This window comes from Heteronotia binoei, chromosome 5 (assembly GCF_032191835.1).
Source record: "Heteronotia binoei isolate CCM8104 ecotype False Entrance Well chromosome 5, APGP_CSIRO_Hbin_v1, whole genome shotgun sequence".
Classification (NCBI taxonomy): domain Eukaryota; kingdom Metazoa; phylum Chordata; class Lepidosauria; order Squamata; family Gekkonidae; genus Heteronotia; species Heteronotia binoei.
The window spans coordinates 156,746,570-156,769,933 of NC_083227.1; the positions used below are offsets into that span (position 1 = coordinate 156,746,570).

Here is a 23,364-nt window from a genome sequence, read left to right on the forward strand (position 1 = left end):
TGTCTTACAAGCACCTTTTGCACTAGCGCTTTCTTTGTGTCTGTATAACATAACGAAATTGCAGTGCTTTGATGTGTTAATATTGTTATGGCATTGATTGTTATCACCCTGCAAAATAGTGTGGCTTATATATGTGTGTTAAGAGCCCCGTGGCGCAGTGGTGAAGCTGCAGTACTGCAGTCAAAGCCCTCTGCTCACAACCTGAGTTTAATCCCAGAGGAAGCTGGTTCAGGTAGCCGGCTCCAGGCTGACTCAGCCTTCCATCCTTCCGAGGTTGGTAAAATGAGCACCCGGCTTGCTGGGGGTGGGGAGTGTAGATGACTGGGGAAGGCAATGGTAAACCACCCTGTAAAAAGTCTGCCGTGAAAATGTTGTGAAAGCAATGTCACCCCAGAGACGGAAATGATTGGTGCTTGCACAGCGGACTACCTTACCTTATATATGTGTGTTGAGTCACCTAATGTGAAGGTGTTTACTATTTAAAAATTGCTTCTAAATGAATTTAATTATTTTCGTTATTTTCATCACGGTTTTTTGCATTGCATTTCATCTCTCCGCGATTCTCCCAGTGTATGTTTCAATCCCCAGGTGGGGGCAGGGGATCCCCCCCGGTTTGGATGTCCTCCCCCTGCTTCCGGGTCATCAGAAAGCGGGAGGGAGGAGGGAAATGTCTGCTGGGTGCTCAATTATTCCCTATGGAGACCGATTCCAATAAGATATAATGGAGAATTGATTTGCAGGTATCTGGGGCTCTAGCAGGGCTGGGGTTTTTTTGAGGTAGAGGCTTATCAGATCTCAGAAACTAAGCAGTCGACTCTGGCAAACACTTGGATGGGAGACCTCCTTGGAATACCAGGACTAGGAGGCAGGGGCAGACTTTATTCAGCCACCTCTACCCTCCGTGCCCCTAGTAGGGGTCAGTCACCAGAGGTTGCCATGACTTTCTTGTGTGCGCACACAAAATTTCAAAAATACAAACAAACCACCCAGATACAGCTGGGTGTCATTTGCATACTGAAATAACTAGCCTGAAATTCCACACTAGCTGGGCAAGGGTCAGTCACAAGCGGCTGCCATGATCAAGGCTGTTATTATTAGACCTGACAGCAGCATTTGACATGGTCAACCATGACTTGTTGACCAATTGCCTTGCCAACATAGGAGTTCATGAGATGGCCTTGAAATGGCTTACCTCATTTCTCCAGGGTCAGGGGCAGAAGGTGGCTCTAGGAGAGAAGAACCGTTTTCCCACACAGCTTACCTCGGAGCGACGTCCCTCTTCACCGCGCAGCGTCTGCTCGGACTTCCCACCATCTGCTCCGCAGAAGCAGGAAGTGCCGGGGCTTCTGCGTCGCAAATGTAAATCGCTAAAACCCAGTTTACGTTAGCGACGCAAAAGCCGCGGCTCTTCCTGCTTCTGCGGAGCAGATGGTGGGAAATCCGAGCAGACACTGCGCGGTGAAGAGGGACGTCGCTTCGAGGTAAGCTGTGTGGGAAAACGGTTAAGGTGTCACCTTGACGCTCATTACAAAACTCGTGTAGTCTGAGGATAAACCAATATCTCTCTTGGGCCCCGGGGGGTTCCATTGCCCTGAGTTTTGTAACGAGTGTAAAAATTGTAATTCAGCAGTCTTCTATTCCAATCTGTTTCTGAAACGATGTTGCAGTAAAACAGGTTGATCAGCTTTGTGAATCTTGATTTCAAACTTGTGTCCATTCATTTTTGGTATACCCAGGCTACAAGGGCACTGGGTTCAGATGCTGGGCACTGGTTGGTAGGGTTGTGCCACTGGGCTGGTCACTGTTAGATTGGCACAGGGCTCTGCTGCTTAGCACCAGTGCATTCAATGCACTGTTTGTGTGCTGTGGTCCATGCAGAAAGCATCCCCCCCTCCCCGGTCCTGACACTGGGACTGCAACGGTGGCATTTGTTCTCATGAGCACGTGGCACTGTTATGTTCTTTGCAAACAAGCATCCTCATCACAGTTGACTGTCCACTGCAGAGATTCTCTAGGGAAATCTGACCGCTGCCTGTGTTTACAAGTTTTTCATTTCATAGAAAACAATGAGGAATGGGGCCAACCGTTTTGGCATCCCATAGAATGGGAACCCCTGGCCCAATCTTTTCTAATTTGGGGCTTCTCTAGGGGAGAGGATCCTGCAGCTACACTGCAAATGAGCTTCTTCCTCAAACCCCCTCCTTCCCAATGTCAATTTTACCGCTATGGGGAAATTGACACTTTCCCCCCATAGGAAAGTATGGGGAATGGGGACACCCTCTAGAATTGGACCCCCTGGTCCAATCTTTTTGAAACTTGGGGGTTCTCTGGAGGAGAGGCTCCAGAAGCCACACTGCAAATTTGGTGCCTCTCCCTCAACCCGCCCCCCCAGCTTCCAAATCATACCCTATGAGATTTTGCCATTGACTTTAATAGCCCATAGGGTAAAATGGAGCTGAACAGCTGCCTGATAGATTCTGCGGTATTCAGGACTGCTGTATTTGGCAGCCAAATCAGATTACAGAATCTAATTTGGCTGTATATGGTGCCAATTACAGCTGAATCAGCAGTTATTTGGGGTTGTATTCAGTTTGGCTGAGCTGAATGCACACCCCTAACGATGGACATGAATCTAAGAGGCAAGCGGTCAGCTTGACAGCACCCAGAATCCACCCAGATTGAACAGCACCCAAATTTCTTTGGTATGAGAAAATCAGTGATACTTCTTCAGAGTTTAAGGAGATAAAATGAAGAGTGGCTAGTGAATAAATGGTATATCTTTGCCAGATCCAAACACTAATAATCTCTTGTATTACTGTACTGGACATATTTTAACTCTGAGATGTAAACTACATTAGAATTTTATCTTTAGGGTGAAGCTTTTGAGGAGGCGGAGGGGGTAGTATGAAAGTACAGCCAGGGCAGGTTTAAGGATGCCTAGCTATGGCAAAAAATATTTCAGTATCAATCAGATGTGTAGCCCAGAATCTAGCCATTTGCAGTGGATTTTAGGGCACACTCAGTTCTCCTTAATATTGTTTACAAACTTTATACCCCTATCCTTCAGCCCTAGTCAGGGCCACTTGGTTCCTGCATGGAATGGTCTATGATTCAAGAACTATAAGCTCTTCACATGAAGAAAGGATTTGCTTCAGAACTTTGTAACATTATAGTTCTATTATAGTTAACCTCCAGTTCACAGGGTACCACCAGCAATGTGAAAGCCTGTACTTATAACTCACTTGACTCAAGGATCTGAGAAGCAAGTAATTTTTAATTTGTTTGTACTGTAGGCATAGCCTTTCTAGTTCAAAAAATCTCCAATAGGAAGAAACTCGGTAGACTTACTGGGCCATTTTCTATAACTTCTAACCCATAAAAGGAAATAATGTTGAATTCTCTTAAGTGCAAGACTTCTAGAATACGTTTTCAACATATTAGCCTAAAAATACAAAAGAACATAACATTCAGTTTCTTAGCTGAAAACTTTTTGGGTTTGTTTTTTTTTAAATAAGGCCAGTTTGAACATATCACTTGCCCATCCTTGCTATTTCTTTTTTCTGTTCATAGAAGCAAACATCTCAAAATAAGCTCAACATAGATCTAAGTGCCCACTGGCCTTCTTTTTAGGAGGTTATTTATACGAAATAGGAACAAATTCTGTACTGATTTTATAAATTACAAGCAGCATATTATCCAGTTTTGAAAGTGTGGTATGCAGCTCAAAATTTTGCATCATCCAAAAATCAGTCTTGGTTCAGTAGTAGTTAGCTATTATTTTTCTTGAAACACTCAAGAGAATCTTGTAAAAAAAATCAGAGGGAGTACTAAGTCAACACTTATTAAACAAAATACCCTTCTTTGATACTGAATAAAATAGCCGTGAAATCCTGTTCCTTCTACTATCCTTACTATCTACTATTTTCCTTGGCCTTCATGCAAGAGAGGAGACCTGTACTACAGGTGTGTGCATCATTTACTGAACTTCCAGGAGCGCCACTGTAGTTCTCATCCGCTACTGTGAAGTTTGTGTTTTTCTCCTCATGCAGTTTTGTGAATTTTTAATATTGCAATTTAGTATTTGTTCTGTGTTGCTTGGGCTGTGGTGAAGTATGTACGCCACACTGTGCTAAATAGGAAAGGATAGGTATTTGAAATAAGACAAATTTTCAGAATTTTTTTTCTTATCTATAGAAGGGACATGAACACCTGGAATGCAGCAACTGATGAACTAATATCACATGCAACCTGAAGCTTTGCGGTTCTAGAATTTCTCAAATGTTTCAAGTTCTTCACATCCCACAGATATGCGTTTAGATCACTTGTGTCCGATGGCTGTTTTGCATGGGAAGAAGTCTATACAATCACAGCATGTTCAATTCATTTGTAACCCAACTGTTAGTAACACCACTGTAGACCTTTAGCAATATCTTCCCCCACACAGCTGAGCTGCGGGATAGAAATTACACAGAGCCTTTCCACCTATTACTGCTTTATCTTCTCAGGGACACAACACTACAGATAAGAAATCCATTCAGCCTCAACATCCAGACATCATAGTCTTTAACAGCCAACAAGACTACATGAGAGAGATGAGCAGTTTTCATTCACTATATCCTCAATGGTCTAATTATCAAGCTGCAATTCCTCCATAACTTCTGTTCCTATGGGGATAACATTTCACATGAATTTTAATCTAAGTTTAGCTATAGCACTAATGCTGTCTTCTTACAGTTGTCAGGCATTGCTTCTGACTAAATATTCAAGTTAGGCAGTTTAAGATAGTGATAAAATAACTTCTCCATGGCAACTATGGATTGCCTTCTAATCAAGATCCAAGCAAGGGAGAAACAAATACACTTTATGCTCTAACTACAAGCCCGTAATTGTGACATGGTATATAATTTTTGAGAAATAAAATAGAATTTTTACACATTCAGCTCAGGAGACATATGGATAGGATAGGATAGGAGTTGGGAAGATGACCCATGTCACAAGTTTGTAACAAGCCCAGAAAAATACAGCACCTGAACACAGAACTGCTCTCCAGTAAAGCAAAGGCCTTGCTCATGCAGAAAAAAGAAAATTCATACTATATGAACATATGAAGCTGCCTTAAACTGAATCAGACCTTTGGTCCATCAAAGTCAGTATTGTCTTCTCAGACTGGCAGCGGCTCTCCAGGGTCTCAAGCTGAGGTTTTTCACATCTAGTTGCCTGGACCCTTTTTTGGAAATGCCAGGGATTGAACCTGGGACCTTCTGTTTCCCAAGCAGATGCTCTACCACTGAGCCACCGTCCCTCCATACTGATGCTTTTCAGTTCAGGAATTCATGCAAGGGAGAGCATTTTTGATGTCTACAGCATCCAAGTGCATCATCGCGTTTTTCCCCTAAGTGACCAGAGGTCTCCAGCCCTGTATTTTATTCTGTGAATTTCAACTGTGTCACTATTCCCAACCCATACCCTGCCTCATGAACTCTTGATGCATCCATTTCATGCTCAGCTTTGGGACACACACCATATATCCCTCTTTTGCTCAACTATCACTGCTCTGACTCTACGTCCCAGCGTAGACCAGCCAGGACTCAAGAAGACCCCCTTATGATGTCCTTTGGTCACCCTGTCCACTGACTCCCCCACAACCAGCAAGGAAAGCCTTGTCATGGGACCAAACACCAGAGGTCACAGCTCTACCACCAACACCATCACCAACCAAAGAAAGGGATGCTGGCCACCACTGGTCAAGCCAAGCTCAGCCACACTGCCACCACCAAGGGAATGGGGCCCTGAACTTCTGCTGGGTGTGGAACATCACAGACATGGCTGAGAGGCCAGCAACGAGCCTGCCATAATGGTGGAGAAGAGACTGCAACAGGGGGCAGCCATGGAGCATTCTGGAGAGGCTTCACAGCTAGCACCGACATTCTGCCACCTTGCCCGCAGAAACACCACACTGGCAAGGTCAGAAGCTCCAGGGTGGGGTCAGGAACTCACTGGGCATCCTTTGTTATGTATGGGGTGGGGCTAAACATGGGGAAGGGGGCAGGTTGACAAAGGGTTGAACTTCACAAAGGATTAGGTATAATTGGGGGGCCGAGAAGAAGAAGAAGATTTTGGATTTATATCCCGCCCTATACTCTGAATCTCAGAGCGGTCACAATCTCCTCTACCTTCCCCCTCCACAACAAACACCCTGGGAGGTAGGTGGGGCGAAGAGTGCTTTTTTATAGCAGCTGCCCTTTCAAGGACAGATTCTATGAAAGCTATGGCTGACCCAAGGCCATCTCAGCAGGTGCAAGTGGAGGAGTGGGGAATCAAACCCGGTTCTCCCAGGTAAGAGTCCGCACACTTAACCACTACACCAAACTGGCCAAGGCAGGGTCAGGGTGGAGAAAAGCTAGTAGTCCATGCTGACCCAGAGAAAGGAGTGAGAGAAATGACACCAGCTAGCTGAGGAGTGGCAAGGATAGCATGACCCTACCTCCAAGCTGCTTCTGGGGTTCTGCATCCCTCCATTCATGAAGTTACAAGACTGGCATGATAGGCAAGAAGTGGGGTTGTGACAGCCACTGGCGGGACACCTGCAGGTGAGGAGGTGAGGTGTGACTCTTCCTCATATCTCTGTCCCACCCACCTCCACTGTCTTGGTCACTCCTCCTCCCAAGCTGATGTATATGCTGTTTGTGGTGAGGCTTTACTACTGCACTTATAAAGCATACCATCACAAGCATACTAAATAATCATTTTTCTCGTTCAGAATATTAACTTTCACAAGCATAATTCATATTTCTATTTTACACGGAAAAAACAGAATATTCTGCCAATAGTGACCACTAAATTTAGTGGAGAGCCAATTTGGTGTAGTGGTTAAGTATGCAGACTCTTATCTGAGAGAACCGGGTTTGATTCCCCACTCCTCCACTTGCCCCTGCTGGAATGGCCTTGGGTCAGCCATAGCTCTGGCAGAGGTTGTCCTTGAAAGGGCAGCTGCTGTGAGCGCCCTCTCCAGCCCCACCCACCTCACAGGGTGTCTGTTGTGGGGGAAGATATAGGCGATTGTAAGCCGCCCTGAGTCTCTGATTCAGAGGGAAGGGCAAGGTATAAATTTGCAGTCTTCTTCCAAATTTGTAGAAATATTGTCTGTCTGAATGCTTCACTGATACAGGTAATCATGCAGTACCCCAATACAACTGCCCAATCTCAGCAGTTGCAAGGTCTACTCTGTGTCCCAGTGGTAAGCATAAATGAAAATTGACAGTGTACGTCGCTTTAAGGCTTCTAGATCCTGGTTATTTGATTATGTAACTCCTGCTATACAGATGTAAGTAGAAGCCTGTGAGAAACATGTGCAACTCATTAGCCAAATGAGCAATGGGATTGGCTGGTGGGGGTATAACAGCAGTAGCCACACTGCTACCTACTGTGGGAGAACTTGGAGGAGAGTGGCGTGCTATACTGTTGGATTGGTGAATGACGTGGATTGATGGACTGTTAACTGACTATTCTTCTGGACTGTGATTATTGTACCTCTGAACTGGCTGGACTGACTGTGAGTGACCTGACTATTGGACTGTACTTGACTTATGCTTATTGCCTGAACCCTAATATAACTGTTGAACTGGCTGTCTGTGAGTCTGTATTCATTAGAACTCTAGCTGAAGCTGGGCTGACCAGAGTGCCCTACGGGACGTATTCCAGCATACTCTGTCAAAAATACTATACAAATCAGACCACTGTTGCCTGACTGGCAACAGCTTTCCATGATCTCAGGCAGAAAAAGGCAATTGCCAACAGTTCCTACTTGAGATGGTTTTTTTAAGGGCAAAGGAACATATTCCCTCACCAATAACAGTAGCCACTACCAGCAACTTACATACTAGTATCAATTTTGCAATGGAGTGAAATATTTTTTCATAGCACACTAAACCACTTCCTGCCATGTGACTGATCCTAAGACAGGAACCCGATTCAAAGGACAAGGTAAGTTTGTGAACAGATGCTCTACAACCCGGTGACTGCATATGAAGTGACAAACTGCGTAACCGCGGCGTTTGCTTCCTGATGGCTGTTTCAAAGGCAGCTTTCAAGTCGCCTGGAAAACTATCATCGGCAGTTTGTCTGAAAACAGTTGTCTGAGAATCTCTGTATATCAACATCCCACACCAAGATGGATTACAAGCTGTAAATTATATAATCTCTGACAAAAACACAGCTGACATGTGCCATTTTGTTCTCACCCATAACTACTTCAGAGTTGGCAATGAACTGTCTCCACAGATCAATGGTACAGCCAGGGGAACCCGCATGGCCCCATGATATGCTAACTTCTTTATGGCTTGGAGCAACGCTTTTTAGACTCCCACCCACTCCTACCTCGCTTATACCTGTGTTACACAGATGACGTTTTTATGGTCTGGACATATGGTAAAGAAGTCCTGCATGCATTCCACCAGGCATTCAGTGATTTTCACCCTACCATCAACCTAAAAATGAACCAGTCTACACAAGACATACATTTTCTAGACACCACTGTAAAAATACAAAAATGGATGCATAGACACTACCTTATACCAGAAACCTACTGATCGACAAACATACCTGCTACCAACCAAAACGATCCATTGCATACAGCCAGGCACTACGCTGTAGCTGCATTTGCTCCAATCCTCCTGAGAGAATCTACAATAAACCTTTTTGGAACTAAAGTACCCACCCGATGAAGACAGGAAACAGATTAACAAAGCCAGAATGATACCCAGAGAAAGCCTGTTACAAGACAGACCAAAAAATACAACAACAGAACACCACTAGTGGTCACACACAACTCGCAACTGGAAACAGTTCAACATATCATCAGCAACTTACAAGTTCTATTGGATAGTGACAGCTCGCTTTCAAAAGTACGGGGGGGGGGGGGGGAGGCGTAAACCTTTTCTTGCACACAGACAGCCCCCTAATCTCACCTACAACAATACATCTCAGCTGAGCATGGACACCCAGTACCAGAGCTTGCAATAAACCCAAATGCCGACTTTGCTGTCACATACACCCAGAGAACACAATTACTGGACCTAACTATACCATCTCAGGCTCATTCACTTGTTCATCTTCCAACATTATATATGCCATTAAATGCCAACAATGCCCTTCGGTTCTCTACATAGAGCAAACAGGACAAACCCTGCGCCAAAGGATAAATGGACACAAATCTGACATCAGGAATTACAAAACTGAGAAACCTGTGGGAGAACACTTGAACCTTCCAAAACATTCAAAGGGTGACCTCAAAGTTGCTGTTTTCAATGCAAAGGAACTTCAAGAACCGAATGGAGAGGGAAACTGCTGATTTACAAATTATTATGAAACTTGGAACAAACACCTCCCCAGGATTGAACAGGAATATCGATTTTTTTTTATCTCGTTACATATGCTAAACCCACTTTCACCAAGTATAGCTATATAGCCACAGCATTCCAATGCATTTCTCTTTTAGAATAGTGTATCGGAATAATGTTTTTTGTATTGAGGTACTCAAATAAAGGATATTGGCTGTTTACTTCATTACGTATACTAAACCCATCTTCCACTATATTTTAATGTATTTTTTTTCTAATGGCCAACTAAAATGATGTTTATATGCATGGTACATGCTAAATTAGTTGGACAGGAAAAACCTCTGAGAAAGAAAGCGCCTCATTTTGGCCCAGGCTTGCCAGCAACTGAGCAATTAACAGGCATTCTCACATTCTGACATGTTACTGTTTTATTGGTTCCCCATAAGAACATAAGAACATAAGAGAAGCCATGTTAGATCAGGCCAATGGCCCATCCAGTCCAACATTCTGTGTCACACAGCGGCCAAATATATATATATATATATATACACACACACACACTGTGGCTAATAGCCACTGATGGACCTCTGCTCCATATTTTTATCTAACCCCTTCTTGAAGGTGGCTATGCTTGTGGACGCCACCACCTCCTGTGGCAGTGAATTCCACATGTTAATCACCCTTTGGGTGAAGAAGTACTTCCTTTTATCCGTTTTAACCTGTCTGCTCAGCAATTTCATCGAATGCCCACGAGTTCTTGTATTGTGAGAAAGGGAGAAAAGTACTTCTTTCTCTACTTTCTCCATCCCATGCATTATCTTGTAAACTTCTATCATGTCACCCCTCAGTCGACGTTTCTCCAAGCTAAAGAGCCCTAAGTGTTTCAACCTTTCTTCATAGGGAAGGTGTTCCAGCCCTTTAATCATTTTAGTTGCCCTTTTCTGAACTTTCTCCAATGCTATAATATCCTTTTTGAGGTGCGGCGACCAGAACTGCACACAGTACTCCAAATGAGACCGCACCATCGATTTATACAGAGGCATTATGATACTGGCTGATCATAATGACTGGCTGACCATGCAAATGCTATCCAAACCAAATGTTCTCTCAATTTGTTAATTTCGCTACTCTGCCATTGGATTTCAACCTTGTATCACTTGGCATTCTAAACCACTGTCCACCAGCTATATGTTGCTCTGCTCACTGTACCTCATTCCTTGTTTAAAGAAGTATACATGCATGTGAAAGCTTCCATTCTGGATGACACTTCGTTGGTCTTAAAGGGGCTACTGGACTTCCATTTTGTACTATAACACTTTTTCACTGTGGAAAATTTATTTTATTCAAGCGTATATCGACTCACTTTTCTCAAAGTAAACTGGGACCCAAGATTATATAACAAGAATACCATTTTAACATTAAATCCAAAAATAACTACTGCAAAGCTAGAAATAACAAACGTAGAATGGCATCTAGGCAGTTGCCCTCCAAAGCCAGGGTGCCGAAAATGCTCATCCAGAAGATCTAAAATGCCCTTCTAACAATTCATGTCCTCAGGTCTTTATTTGTAGAAAGTCTGTATATTGTAAGCCGCCCTGAGTCCGCTTATATAAATGTAAAGTAATAAATAAATAAATAGCCCAGCAGGAACTCATTTGCATATTAGGGCACACCCCCTGACATCACCATTGTTTCGCAGAGGGCTTTTTCTAGAAAAAGCTCAGCAGGACTTCATTTACATATTAGGCCACACCCCTGGCACAAAGCTAGCCGGAAACCGCGTTCCTGTGCGTTCCTGCTTTAAAAAAAAGCCCTGCATCTCCAAAACAGAAGGAATGCACTACCTAAAATGCCCAGAATCATTGTTCAAACTCTTGTTAAAAGACATCACTCATACTCTCACAGAGGTCAGAAGGCACTGCTGTGCTGAGCAGAAGGTCTCATATCAGAAGGCATACAGGGCCTAGGTTGTGAAGGACTTTGTAAGGTACCTTTAAATAGATTCTGAAATCAATTTTATGCTGATGTAATATGCACAATAAAATGTCTGCAGCCTCTGACAAAACAGGGAAAGCACTCATCGAGACACACTCCCCACTCCAGCAAGATCCTGTTGTAAAAGAAGGCATCAGAGAAGCATGCATCGTTTCAGCGGCCACATTTAATGCCAAAGGGATGGCCAACCAAAGGAGGAATCCTTTGTGGCTTAGCCTATGTATCTTATGCTTAGGAAGAAATCTCAATATCTACAGTTAGGGTTGCCAGCCTCCAGGTGGCACCTGGTGATCTCCTGCTATTAAAACTGACCTCCAAATGACCAAGACCAATCTCCCTGAAGAACATGGCTATTTTTTTAGGGTGAACTTTATAGCATTATACCCTGTTGAGGTTCCTCCCCAAGCCGCACCCTCCCAAGGCTCCACCCTTAAAATCTCCAGGTATTTTGCAAACCAGAGCGGGCAACCCTGCCTGCGGGATATTTATTATTTCCCAAGAATGGAAAGTGATTATCACAACTTCCAAAATAGATTCTTCCTTTTAATTTTTATTTTCAAATTCAGAAAAGTACAAAGAATAAATTAATGTTATCTTCAGATACCTAATGGGAAATCAAGAGATTAATAGCCCATAGGGTATAACGAGATTAAATGGTTCCCGACTACCTTTCGGTTAAAGCTTTGCTCTGTGTATCTCTTGCAGTTTGAAGGTCTTCCTCTAGACGCTTTCTTTCCGTTTCTAGTCTTTCCACTTCACCTTGGGTCCATTTTCTAGGGCTCACAAATCTCATTTCCTTCAGAAGTTCCTCCTTCTCGTTGATTAACATTAATCTATCCCGTTCAGAATCCAGCACACCAGGCCAGGCCTCACTGTCCAGCTTAGCCAACTGTATCTTTAAGTTTGCTATTCTGTAAGCAGAAGAACAATTCAATTAGAATATAGTATATTATGTTTCAGTAGCCTCAGTCTATTTCCTATTAGGTATACATGTATGCAGTCATCTAGTATGGCTAGTTCTTATTTATAAAAGCACATTGTTCAATAAAGCAATATGATGGAAAGACAACTCCTACAAAAGGCCACGCAGATTAAGACTCAATTTCCACTGTTACAGTACTGGCCAATCTAGAACAAAAGAATTATTATTTATCAACTTTCATTAGTCCTATCAACTGTGTCTTAATTTTTTTTTTGTATTTTCTATTTTATGTGCATGTGTGCGCGCGCGCGTGTGTGCATGACCCCGGAAGTCAAAGTAACCTCTGGTGACTGACCCCTACTAGGAGCATTGGGAATATTCAGAGAGGTGGCTGAATTAAGATGGCATCTCAAAGCTTTGGCTAGTGCTAATAATTCAGTCATAATTCAGGGAAAAAATCCTGACGTGGTTTCTGATTATTGAGCTAGTTCCCATAGAAGGGAGGATACTGGTTAATTTAACTTCCATAATTACCGTATTTTTCGCACCATAAGGCGCTCCGGACGATAGGACGCACCTTCCTCCTGGGGGGCGATCCGCTGCCTCTGCCTCCGATCCGGCGCTTCCCCCGTGCCTCCCTGCCTGGCTCCATCTTCTTCCAGCAAGCGCTGGGATCGCTCCACATGGCCCCACCGCAAATCCAGCACTTCGCGAGCGCCAGCTGCGGAGGGGGCAGCGTGCTTCCTCCTTGTCTGTCTGCCTGGCTCCACCTCTGATGTTTAAAGCAAGCGCTGGGATCGCTCCCTCTGCCCTCCAATCCCAGCGCTTGCTTTAAGCATCAGAGCTGGAGCCAGGCACACAGGCAAGGAGGAAGCACGCTGCCCCCTCCACAGCCGGCGCTCGCGAAGCTCTGGGTTTGCGGTGGGGCCACGTGGAGCGATCCCAGCGCTTGCTGGAAGAAGATGGAGCCAGGCAGGGAGGCACGGGGGAAGCGCCGGATCGGAGGCAGAGACAGCGGATCGCACCCCCCCAGGAAGGTACGTACCTTCGCTCCATAAGACGCATACACTTCCCCCCCCACTTTTTTTGGGGGGGGGGAAGTGCATCTTATGGTCCGAAAAATACGGTAATAGAAATCTAGAAATCCAAGCTGAACTGCCGCCTTCCCTGCAACTAATTTAATGTTCAGCTTTCTGATTAAGCCCCCAACGTTGTGCCTATTGATGAATTAGGATGGCATTCGTTTGTAATCCATAAATTCCTCTGTGAATTTGTAAAGAGTAGGCTCTAAGAGGATTGCTCAACTGTAATTTGAAAACCTATGTCATATAAGCATAGATAAATTGGAATTTTTCAACATTGTGCAGTTTTTCCATTTTCAAAGTGTGGCGCCCCCTGCTGACGCCCCCGCCCGGTGGGGCTTCTGCCGTGATGGAGGAGAACCCAGCAAGGGAAAAACAGGTTGCTTACCTGTAACTGATGATCTTCAAGTGGTCATCTGTGCAGTCACACACTGGGTACTGCGCCTGCGCTGTGCCCTTTTCCCGGAGAATTCCAAAGCTCAGCTTTTATGGCGGGCTTTTCCTCAGCTCAGCAACAGTGCAATGCACATGCCCTGAGTTGAGGGAAAACCCCGCCCCACCTCAGTTCCTTCCTTACACCGCCAAACCAAAAACAGGAGGAAATAAGAAGAAAAAAATGGCCAGCATTGGGGAAGGGTGGGTGGGTGTGACTGCACAGATGACCACTCGAAGATCATCAGTTACCAGTAAGCAACCTGTTTATCTTCCTCGTGGTCTCTGTGCAGCTCACATACTGCATGACTAGCAAGCTAAATGGTATGGTTGGTGGGTGCTGGTCCAAAGAGGCACCACTCAAAGAAATATCATGGCAAGTTGCTTGCATACATTACTTCGTTTCTTACTTTCAGGTAAAAACATCATAGGTAAAAACATCATAACAACAGGCACTACGAGTGCAATACTGAACTTAACACTGTTTGACCGAAAACTGCATCCCTGCGCCCCTGAACATCGAAGGCGTAATGGGTGATGAAAGTGGATGAAGTGGGCTCAACACCCACAGAGTTATCATCATCCGAAGCAGGTACTTCTGTATCTGTTTCTCTGGAGTTTGACACAGCGGCGTCATCCACCGGATCAATAGGCTTGACCAGTACCTTAGATTCTGATGGATTCATGCATGGTTTAGTGCCAGTGTCATGAATTGATGGAGTATCCCTGTTCCGGCCTCATCCGAAGGGCAGTCTTGAGGCCTGTAACGTCTGGTCTCTTCACAATATGGAGACCTAGAACGTTCATGGTATCCTCTGCGGTAGATCGGAGATCGCTGATAATAGTCATCGTGGCAGTCATCATAATTGGGACGTGCATAATAGCGTTCAGAATGATGACAGGAGCAAGGGTGGTATTATGGGTCATAATATACATCATCATAATATCTATGATCCCGGTGTGTGAGGCGCCGGGAAAATGGACGGTGACGCAGGGGGGATCGTGGGTAGACCTCCTGCTCAGATTCTGAACCTCCTCCTACATCAGAGTGTAGCGAAGGAATTGGTGACTCCTCCCTTGGGTTTGGCAGAGCGTGGAGCTTGCCTCGAATCCAGGGCTTGCTTTTTGGGAGGCTGCCTCAGGGCCGAAGCATCACCCATCCTAACGTCTTCGCCAGCATTCCCTTGCAGAGTAATAGGGCAGTCTGGGTTTTGCATGGGTACAGAACGTATCGAGGGTGTGGATGAAATCATAACTGTTACCGTAATAGGCTGGTTTCTGTGGGGTGTGGGAGTCAAAACTACTGAATTGGTAGCCTTATGTTTAGACTTTTTAGGCTTAATGGGAGTCAACTTCGAAGATGAGTGTCTCTTAGTCTTTGAAGGCTTTGATGTCGCAGCCTTTTGTTGAGAGACATCCGAGTCTGCTCCTCTGTTTCCTGTCGAAGTTGAGGCAGCCGAATCTCCCCGCATATCTGGTGGGGGAGGCGGCAGAGACTGTGGATCTACTGACTGGTACATAGTCGGGTGCAAAGCAGCCTCAATTAGAAAGGTTCAGAGTCTAGTAGCACGATTCTTTTTGACCTGATGACCGAATTTAGCACAAAGAATGCAAGTGTCAACTTTATGATATTCCCCAAGACAAAAGAGACACTTGTTATGTCCATCAGTTGGGGGGATCTTCACGTTGCAAGTCATGCATAGCTTGAAAAATGGGGGGGTTTTCCATACGCTACTCCTGAGGGAGAACGGTTGATAGTAAAAAGGGAGGGGGGGTGAGGGACTGAGGAGAAAACAACAAATGTGATGAAGTGTTTTTCATTTTGTTTTTCTTTCAGACAACCACAAATAAGAATAAGGGAAAGGAAACACGCTAGTCTTTATGAGGTAAATTGAATGTAGGGTGACAAGCCTGAGGAGAAAAATATTTTCCGTCCAGCTGGCAGGCGGTAAGGAAGGAACTGAGGTGGGGCGGGGTTTTCCCTCAGCTCATGGCATGTGCATTGTGCTGTTGCTGAGCTGAGGAGAAGCCCGACATAAAAGCTGAGCTTTGGAATTCTCCGGGAAAAGGGCACAGCGCAGGTGCAGTACCCAGTGTGTGAGTTGCACAGAGACCACGAAGAAGATTGCTTGTGGCCTCAGAATGGAGGGGGGCTGTGTAACTGCACACGACCACTGCCTCCGCAGAGGGGAAAAGCCTTCAGCTGCACTTTCTCTCTCTTGTTCCAGCCTCAGCCTCCTTTCTCTGCTTCTTCCTCCTTGGCCAGCAGCATTCCTTGCCTTAAATCCCCTCACACAGCTGTTCCCTGTTCCGTGCTTTCGTCCCCTTCCCTCACCGAGCCAACAATCACCTCCTTCCCAGTACCATTGGTGCTCTCCTCTTTCCTGGCCACTCGATCTCGATCCCACCCCCCCACCTCGTAACCCGGCCTCTTCTGGGGTGGGGAGGCCAGCATTCCGTGACTGCATCGCATCAAGGCCAGCCTCAGGTGATGTTGGCCGAGGAGGGGGTCCATCCTCCTCGGGGCTGCCAAGCACACTGCTCTCCTCTTCTCGCGGCTTCACCCCGCAGCTGCCTGCTTCTCTGGGGCGCGGCTGCGTCTTTCCATACTGCCCTGGTGCACCCCGTTGCAGCCCGAGGCCACCCCTGAGCCCCGCGATGCCACTGAGGCCCAAGGACACCCACCACCTGCAAATGTGGTAGGTGGGTGTAGCCGACCCGGGCGCGCATCGGGGTCCATCGGGTCCTGGGATGCCACGGGCCCGGGATAGGCCGGTCCACCTTGGCCCAGACACAAAGTAATACAGAAGTCTATGTATTCAACACTTTCTCTAATAGCCTTTCCCTCCTTATGCAAATAAACACTTTGAAAATAAAATAAATTTGAAAAGTCAAACATGATTTTGTTCCCTAGCTGTGAATTTTGCAAACTGTTTAGAACAAAGTTATAACTTTACCTATTTGGTATTCATCATCTAAAAAGTTAATTCACATCATCCAGGCATTGTAATGTCCAGATTCTTACTATCAGAAAGCTTATGACTCAAGCTTTTATTGTTCCATTTTTGTGAGTGCCTATCTCAAGGAAGACTTAGTCCTCTATTTAAAGAGACATGCAGAATTCTTGAATCTTATTGCACCCTGCTTGTATGAGTTTCTTTCCAAGCCCTGTTGCGTCTATCCTTGCTATTTTGAATTGGCTTCCCCTTCTCATGAAAATTGCTTGTATTTCACAGATGAAGATCTGAGGCTGGTGATACAGTAACTTTGAAATATTGTATTCTAGTTAATGAAATATGGAATCTGACATCAGCAGGAAAGCAAAATAATGATATAGCACAAACATTTAAACTGGATCGATAGGACCAGGGGCTTAGCTTTAACTTCCTCCAATTACAGTAGGCAACTAGGACTTTTGTGACCCCCCTTCCCCACCGATTCAATATAGAGAAAAATGAGAAGTCTAGAATGAACATGTATCTTTATTTCTTAGCATTCAAAAAGAATATTGCAAAAGCAAAAAGAAATACCCTTTTAAAACCCTTCACATTCATTTCTAATTTGGCGCCCCTTGAAGTCCAAAGAGCTCCTGTTTCTCCCTATATGTAAGTAAGTAAGTAAGTAAAATTTTATTTATATCCCGCCCTCCCCCGCCAAGCAGGCTCAGGGCGGCTAACAACAGCAAAATAATAATACATTTAACAAAACATTAAATTAACCCCAAACCGATTAATACATTAGTTAAAACAGTTACTAAGTCTAAAAACATTAAGTTAAATCTGACAGTACCATTATTAATCGACGCTATGCCTGTCAATTTGTGTAATGATGGCGGATCTCCAGACTGGACCATTTTGATGTTTCTTTGTGGACTTGGTCAGCCGTTCATGAATGCCTGTTTGAAAAGGGTGGTCTTGCAGGCCCTGCGGAACTGATCAAGGTTCCGCAGGGCCCGCACCTCCTCTGGGAGTTGATTCCACAAACATGGGGCCGCGGTAGAGAAGGCCCGTGCATAGGTAGTCCGAAGTTTAACTTCTTTTGGCCCAGGGGTGGTCAATCTGTTCAGGCTAGCCCTGCCTTCAATGCAGCTAAAAAACAAGTTGCGTGTGCAAATACACACATCACATGCAGGTCTGTATACACATATCCAGTGTGTATACTGGATCGAGGTTTGCACCGTGATAATCAACAGACCAATTAATTTGATTTGTAACTCCTTCCGTGTAAAAAGTATTCAACATATGAAGCAAGGGTCAGCTTATTGTTAAGCAAGCGATCGCCATCACACTACAGCAATACAAACATATGTGCAGACCACCACAAAACAGCAGAAGAAAAAAAGCTTTGTTCTGTTTCATAAAGCAAACTATCTCAGAGCCTTTGCAGTCCTGAGGTAACTAGACATAAACCGTTTAGAACGGGAAAAGTTCTCATGGAAAAGCGTGCAATTTGTATGTAAACGTCTCACGGAAAAGCGTGTAATTTTTATGGAGAGCCAGTTTGGTGTAGTGGTTAAGTGTGCGGACGCTTATCTGGGAGAACCGGGTTTGATTCCCCACTCCTCCACTTGCACCTGCTAGCATGGCCTTGGGCCAGCCATAGCTCTGGCAGAGGTTGTCCTTGAAAGGGCAGCTGCTGTGAGAGCCCTCTCCAGCCCCACCCACCTCACAGGGTGTCTGTTGCGGGGGAGGAAGGTAAAGGAGATTGTGAGCCGCTCTGAGACTCTTCGGAGTGGAGGGCGGGATATAAATCCAATATCTTCATCTACCTCACAGGGTGTCTGTTGTGGGGGAGGAAGGGAAAGGAGATTGCGAGCCGCTCTGAGACTCTTCCGAGTGGAGGGCAGGATATAAATCCAATATCTTCTTCTTCTTCTTCTTATGTAAAGCAGGATGCTGTTGAGTTCTTGCCAGCCCCTCTGCCCTCCCACTACTAACAGCTGGGCAAGTGCCACTCAGAGAATTAACTGAGAAAACAATGTTGACACACAGCAGGCAGAAGGGAAGCTGAGAGTTCCTACCTAACTTTCAGGTCTCTCAACTCATCCCTGTCTCAGCCAGAGCCTGCAGTATTTACATCTAGCTGCCTGCATTCTGCAGTCTGCCTTTTGCAAATTTACTTTGAAATAAGCCCCACTGCGCTCAATGAGGTTTACTTCCACGTAAGTGCATGTAAGATTGCAGCCTTTCTATCTAAGCAGCTCGCTCTGCTGAAGGTCTGGCCGAGTCACAGACTCCCAGGCACTTCAGAGCTGCGAAAAGGCTGACAAGGGACTATCGATTATATTGCTATTTTTTCCCTCTGAACTAGCTTATCCCCGCGGCATGGTGCCAAGTGGTAACCTGCAGTATTGCAGTCCAAGCTCTGCTCATGACCTGAGTTCGATTCGAGCAAAAGCTGAGTTCAGGTAGCCAGCTCAAGGTTGACTCAGCCTTCCATCCTTCTGAGGTAAAATGAGTTCCTCGTTCCTTGCCACAAATCCTCCAAGATGATGATGTTACCATTCTCAGAGAGATGTATGTCATCACCTCTTGGAGGTGCGGGCTGAATATGCAGGTGAGGCAGATGGTAGCCCAACTCACCCTCAAAAGCCTTTCTGATTTCCCTATTTGCCTTTTGACAGGCTCTATCAATACTCCTAGGAGCCCTGTGGTGCAGAGTGGTAAGCTGCAGCACTGCAGTCCAAGCTCTGCTCACGACCTGAGTTCGATCCTGGCAAAAGCTGGGTTCAGATAGCCAGCTCAAGGTTGACTCCGCCTTCCATCCTTCCGAGGTTGGTAAAATGAGTACCCAGCTTGCTGAGGGTAAAGTGTAGATGACTGCGGAAGGCGATGGCAAACCACCCCGTAAAAAAGTCTGCCGTGAAAACACAGTGATGCAACATCATCCCAGAGTTGGAAATGATTGGTGCTTGCACAGGGGACTAGCTTTACCTTTTTAGCTCATCTCTCCTTCAAAACTGCAGAAGTCTGTGATATGAGCACCGTTTGCAAAATGGTCATATAAGAACAAACTATGCTACAATTGGGCTATAAGCATTATTTGAAAGAACTTGTACAAAAAGTTAGCAGGATTCCATAACTACAGCTATTATGTTAGATGTTGACAATCGTTCTGAGGCATTCCATGCAAGTGGTGGAATTTTTGCTGGTTCCCCCATAACATGGCAGTCCTCTGACTTCTCCCATGCTGTTTTGGGGGGTCCGGAGCAGCATTTGGAGAGACATTTGGATTGCAGTAAGAGAGGAAGGCAGCAAAGTCGGTTTCCTACCATTAACAGAGATTTTCAGCAGGATCCAAACCAATATTTATGCTTACTGTTGGTCTGAGATTAAAATGTAGCAAAAAATGCAGATTATTGCTTCCCTTTTTGAGCAACGTATGGGCTGCTATACAATTTCTGTGTTGGATGTAAAGCATTTTTCACTAAAGGGAGGCACTTCCATCAGTGGTACAGGAATTCCCTGCCTCTCCCTGACACTGATCTCCCTAAAATGCTGCTTCTGGGAGACACAGGATGCTCAGGAATGGCACAAAGGGCAAACTGGGGGATCCCCAGAAGGAAAGGAACATGTAGTGGAAAATGTAGTCAGCTCAGAATCCAATTTTCTTTCCCAAAATTGGACCATCACATTGAAAAATTTGTCCATCCTTGGGTTTACAGGGTGACCACTGCATCTTCCTCCACACTGGCTTACAGTTCATTGTATGTAGCAGCAGCAGCATTTTTTGAAAAGAAAAGCCTTCCAACAACAATTTTCAACAGCATAAACTAGAAATTTGCACGGAAACAGACAAACCAATCCCAATATTCTAAATGTTGGAACTTGCTGACTGGATTTTCTGTTATATGAAGAAGATGATGATGATGATATTGGATTTATATCCCGCCCTCCACTCCGAATCTCAGAGCGGCTCACATTCTCCTTTATCTTCCTCCCCCACAACAGACACCCTGTGAGGTGGGTGGGGCTGGAGAGGGCTCTCCCAGCAGCTGCCCTTTCAAGGACAACCTCTGCCAGAGCTATGGCTGACCCAAGGCCGTGCTAGCAGGCGCAAGTGGAGGAGTGGGGACTCAAACCCGGTTCTCCCAGATAAGAGTCCGCACACTTAACCACTACACCAAACTGGCTCTCTTCATAAGAAAGAAAAGGTGATTTATTCATTAGAAATAAAAGGTGATTTATTCACACTGTGAATGATAATTGCCAGGAATGGCAAAGAAAGCCTCACTTACCTGCGCTTTGCCTCTTCATACTGGAGGCGCAGTCTCACCTTCTCAGCCAACTGATTACTACTCACAATAAACTAAAGAAACAAAATACAAAGTTTCAAAGATTCTCCCCTTTGGAAACAGGTATATTAACGTGTAACGTGACAGAGATGCAAAGTTCAACACTGGCGCTCATAAATTAAGTAACAAACAAATCTGAATCGTTTTTAGCAGATGGATAAAGAAATATGAAACCCCTTGTTGGTCAAGTGCAAACCCACCAGGTTGCAACAGAACATCTAATAGTTCTAATGGGATGCAAGAACAGCAGCAGGACCCAACACTAGGTAATATTTTAGACTTTACGTACATTTCCAGAAACATCTGTTTGAGAACCAACATCCAAATACTGCCTCGGCGATGAGAGACTGGAGCCTTTCAAAGATGTGTTGCTGACCCACAAGTCTGAGTGCGATCCTCTGTCCATCACAAAATTGTCTTTCAACCTGGCAAGGCACTGGAAAAAAGAAGAATTAAATCCCCCATTATTATGGCTTCCTCACTTCTTCAATGGTCACTAGTTCAGCTCATCTTCAAAGAAAACATTTAAGACTGGGGGATCTACGCGTGAAAAATTAATCCCTAACTTGTGGAAAGAGACAAGCAAGAGTGTTTATTTACATCTCTTTTTGACTGTATTTTTGCCCTGTTCAAAGAAAGAACTCCTCTTAATCTTTATAACAGTTCACCAAGCATTTTTATAGTTACAGAGATGCTGTAATAGTAGTTGAAGTACATCGTGACAATACCATACCTCAATGAGGTCTTGCTTTTCTTTCTCTCCAGAAGTGATGGCTTTCTTGATAGCTTTCATTTCACTTAAGATAGCTTGCGCCTCATCAAGTTTATATCCACCTTGAGTATCAGACATTTTCATATCGACTCTTCAGTGTGATTTATAAAACAGAAGAGGAAAAAAAATATGAACAGGAAGACCCTTCAAATTAGCAGAATGCACGTGTGTTGTTTCAGCAATCGTTCAACAGAAGGCACTAATGGGTGCAGAACTTTTACATGTTCTCCTTCCCATAGTAAGCCCTTTCTCCTTCCTAAAGTTGCAAGACCAATGGGGATAACCATTGTCTAGGCTGAGAAGCTACAATGAAGAAGGGAAAGGAGACCAAATTAACCTGTCCCTCTCTCTTCTGTCAGCTCCTCTTCCCCCATTTCAGTGCAATTTCATGATCTACAATAGGTTCTTAATTCTGTCCTACTTTAGGAATGCAACGGTTTGTAAAGTATGCCTTAAAGAATCCTAAAGTTGCCAAGCTAAGACCTAGTGATCATTAACTTACTTCTTCAGTGTTTGGTAGCCAAGTTCCTTGTACTGGAGTTCCTGTCTCATGTGAGCTACTTCTCTCTTGAGTTTATTAACCTGCAGAAATGGAAAATAGCAAACTGTTCTAAACAAAACTTACCACTAGAATACTCAGGTGGGTAGCCGTGTTGGTCTGAAGCAGTAGTACGAAGTTTGAGTCCAGTGGCAACTTAAGACCAATAAAGCTTTTGTGTGCATGTACACTTCTTATACCTTGAATTAAATGTTGTTGGTCTTAAAGGTGCCAGTGGACCAGGCCCGCAGCCACGGGGGAGGGGGCAGGCCCCTTTGTTCACCTCCCCTCTTCAGCTGGATGATGATGATGATATTGGATTTATATCCCGCCCTCCACTCCGAATGTGCAATATTATCCCGCAGTGACTGAAGCAGATGCAGCCAGTCACCGACCAAAGCATTCAACAGAATGGGTTTTTCGACTAGGGAAGAAAAACAGATATCCAAAGCTCTGTTGAGGATGAGCAGATTCTGTGACGTAACTGTTGTCTTTTTATAAAATTAAGAAAAAACAACTTCCATGATATATATCAGAGTTTTTTGTAGCAGGAACTCCTTTGCATATTAGGCCACACCTCCCTGATGTAGCAATCCTCCAAGAGCTTACAGGGCTTATTACAGGGTCTAAAATGTGTGTGGCCTAAAATGTAAAGGAGTTCCTGCTACAAAAAAGCCCTGATATATGTGCATTCATTATAGTCATAACTGAACAATTCAGTACACCTTTCTTGAACACTTTCAGATGCTTTATCATTATTTTTCATATACTGCTTATATTAAATAGATTTATACAATTCATTATTTCATTTTCTTACAGAGCAAGTCTTCCTATTGGACAATCTCCAGAAATCAAGCATTTACACTTTTAGACTGGGAAATTATCACGAATTGCAAACACAAGCCCTTGCTGCGTCTCACTGTTACCTTTTGTCATATATCATTACCTTCTTAACATCTGCAGAGTGACTTAGGGACGTGCATATTGCTGA

At 44.6% G+C, this 23,364-nt stretch overlaps 1 protein-coding gene across 1 annotated transcript in view; it reads right to left on the reverse strand.

The window, feature by feature from the left end:
* Nucleotides 1–23,364, reverse strand: part of WWC1 (WW and C2 domain containing 1) — a 144,043-nt gene that overhangs the window by 33,748 nt on the left and 86,931 nt on the right. The window contains exons 5-9 of the mRNA XM_060240622.1: nt 22,338–22,417; nt 21,797–21,926; nt 21,353–21,499; nt 21,007–21,077; nt 12,002–12,244 (exon numbers count right to left, since the gene is read on the reverse strand). Coding sequence (XP_060096605.1) covers nt 12,002–12,244; nt 21,007–21,077; nt 21,353–21,499; nt 21,797–21,926; nt 22,338–22,417 — 671 coding nt within the window. The remainder of the gene's footprint in view (nt 1–12,001; nt 12,245–21,006; nt 21,078–21,352; nt 21,500–21,796; nt 21,927–22,337; nt 22,418–23,364) is intronic.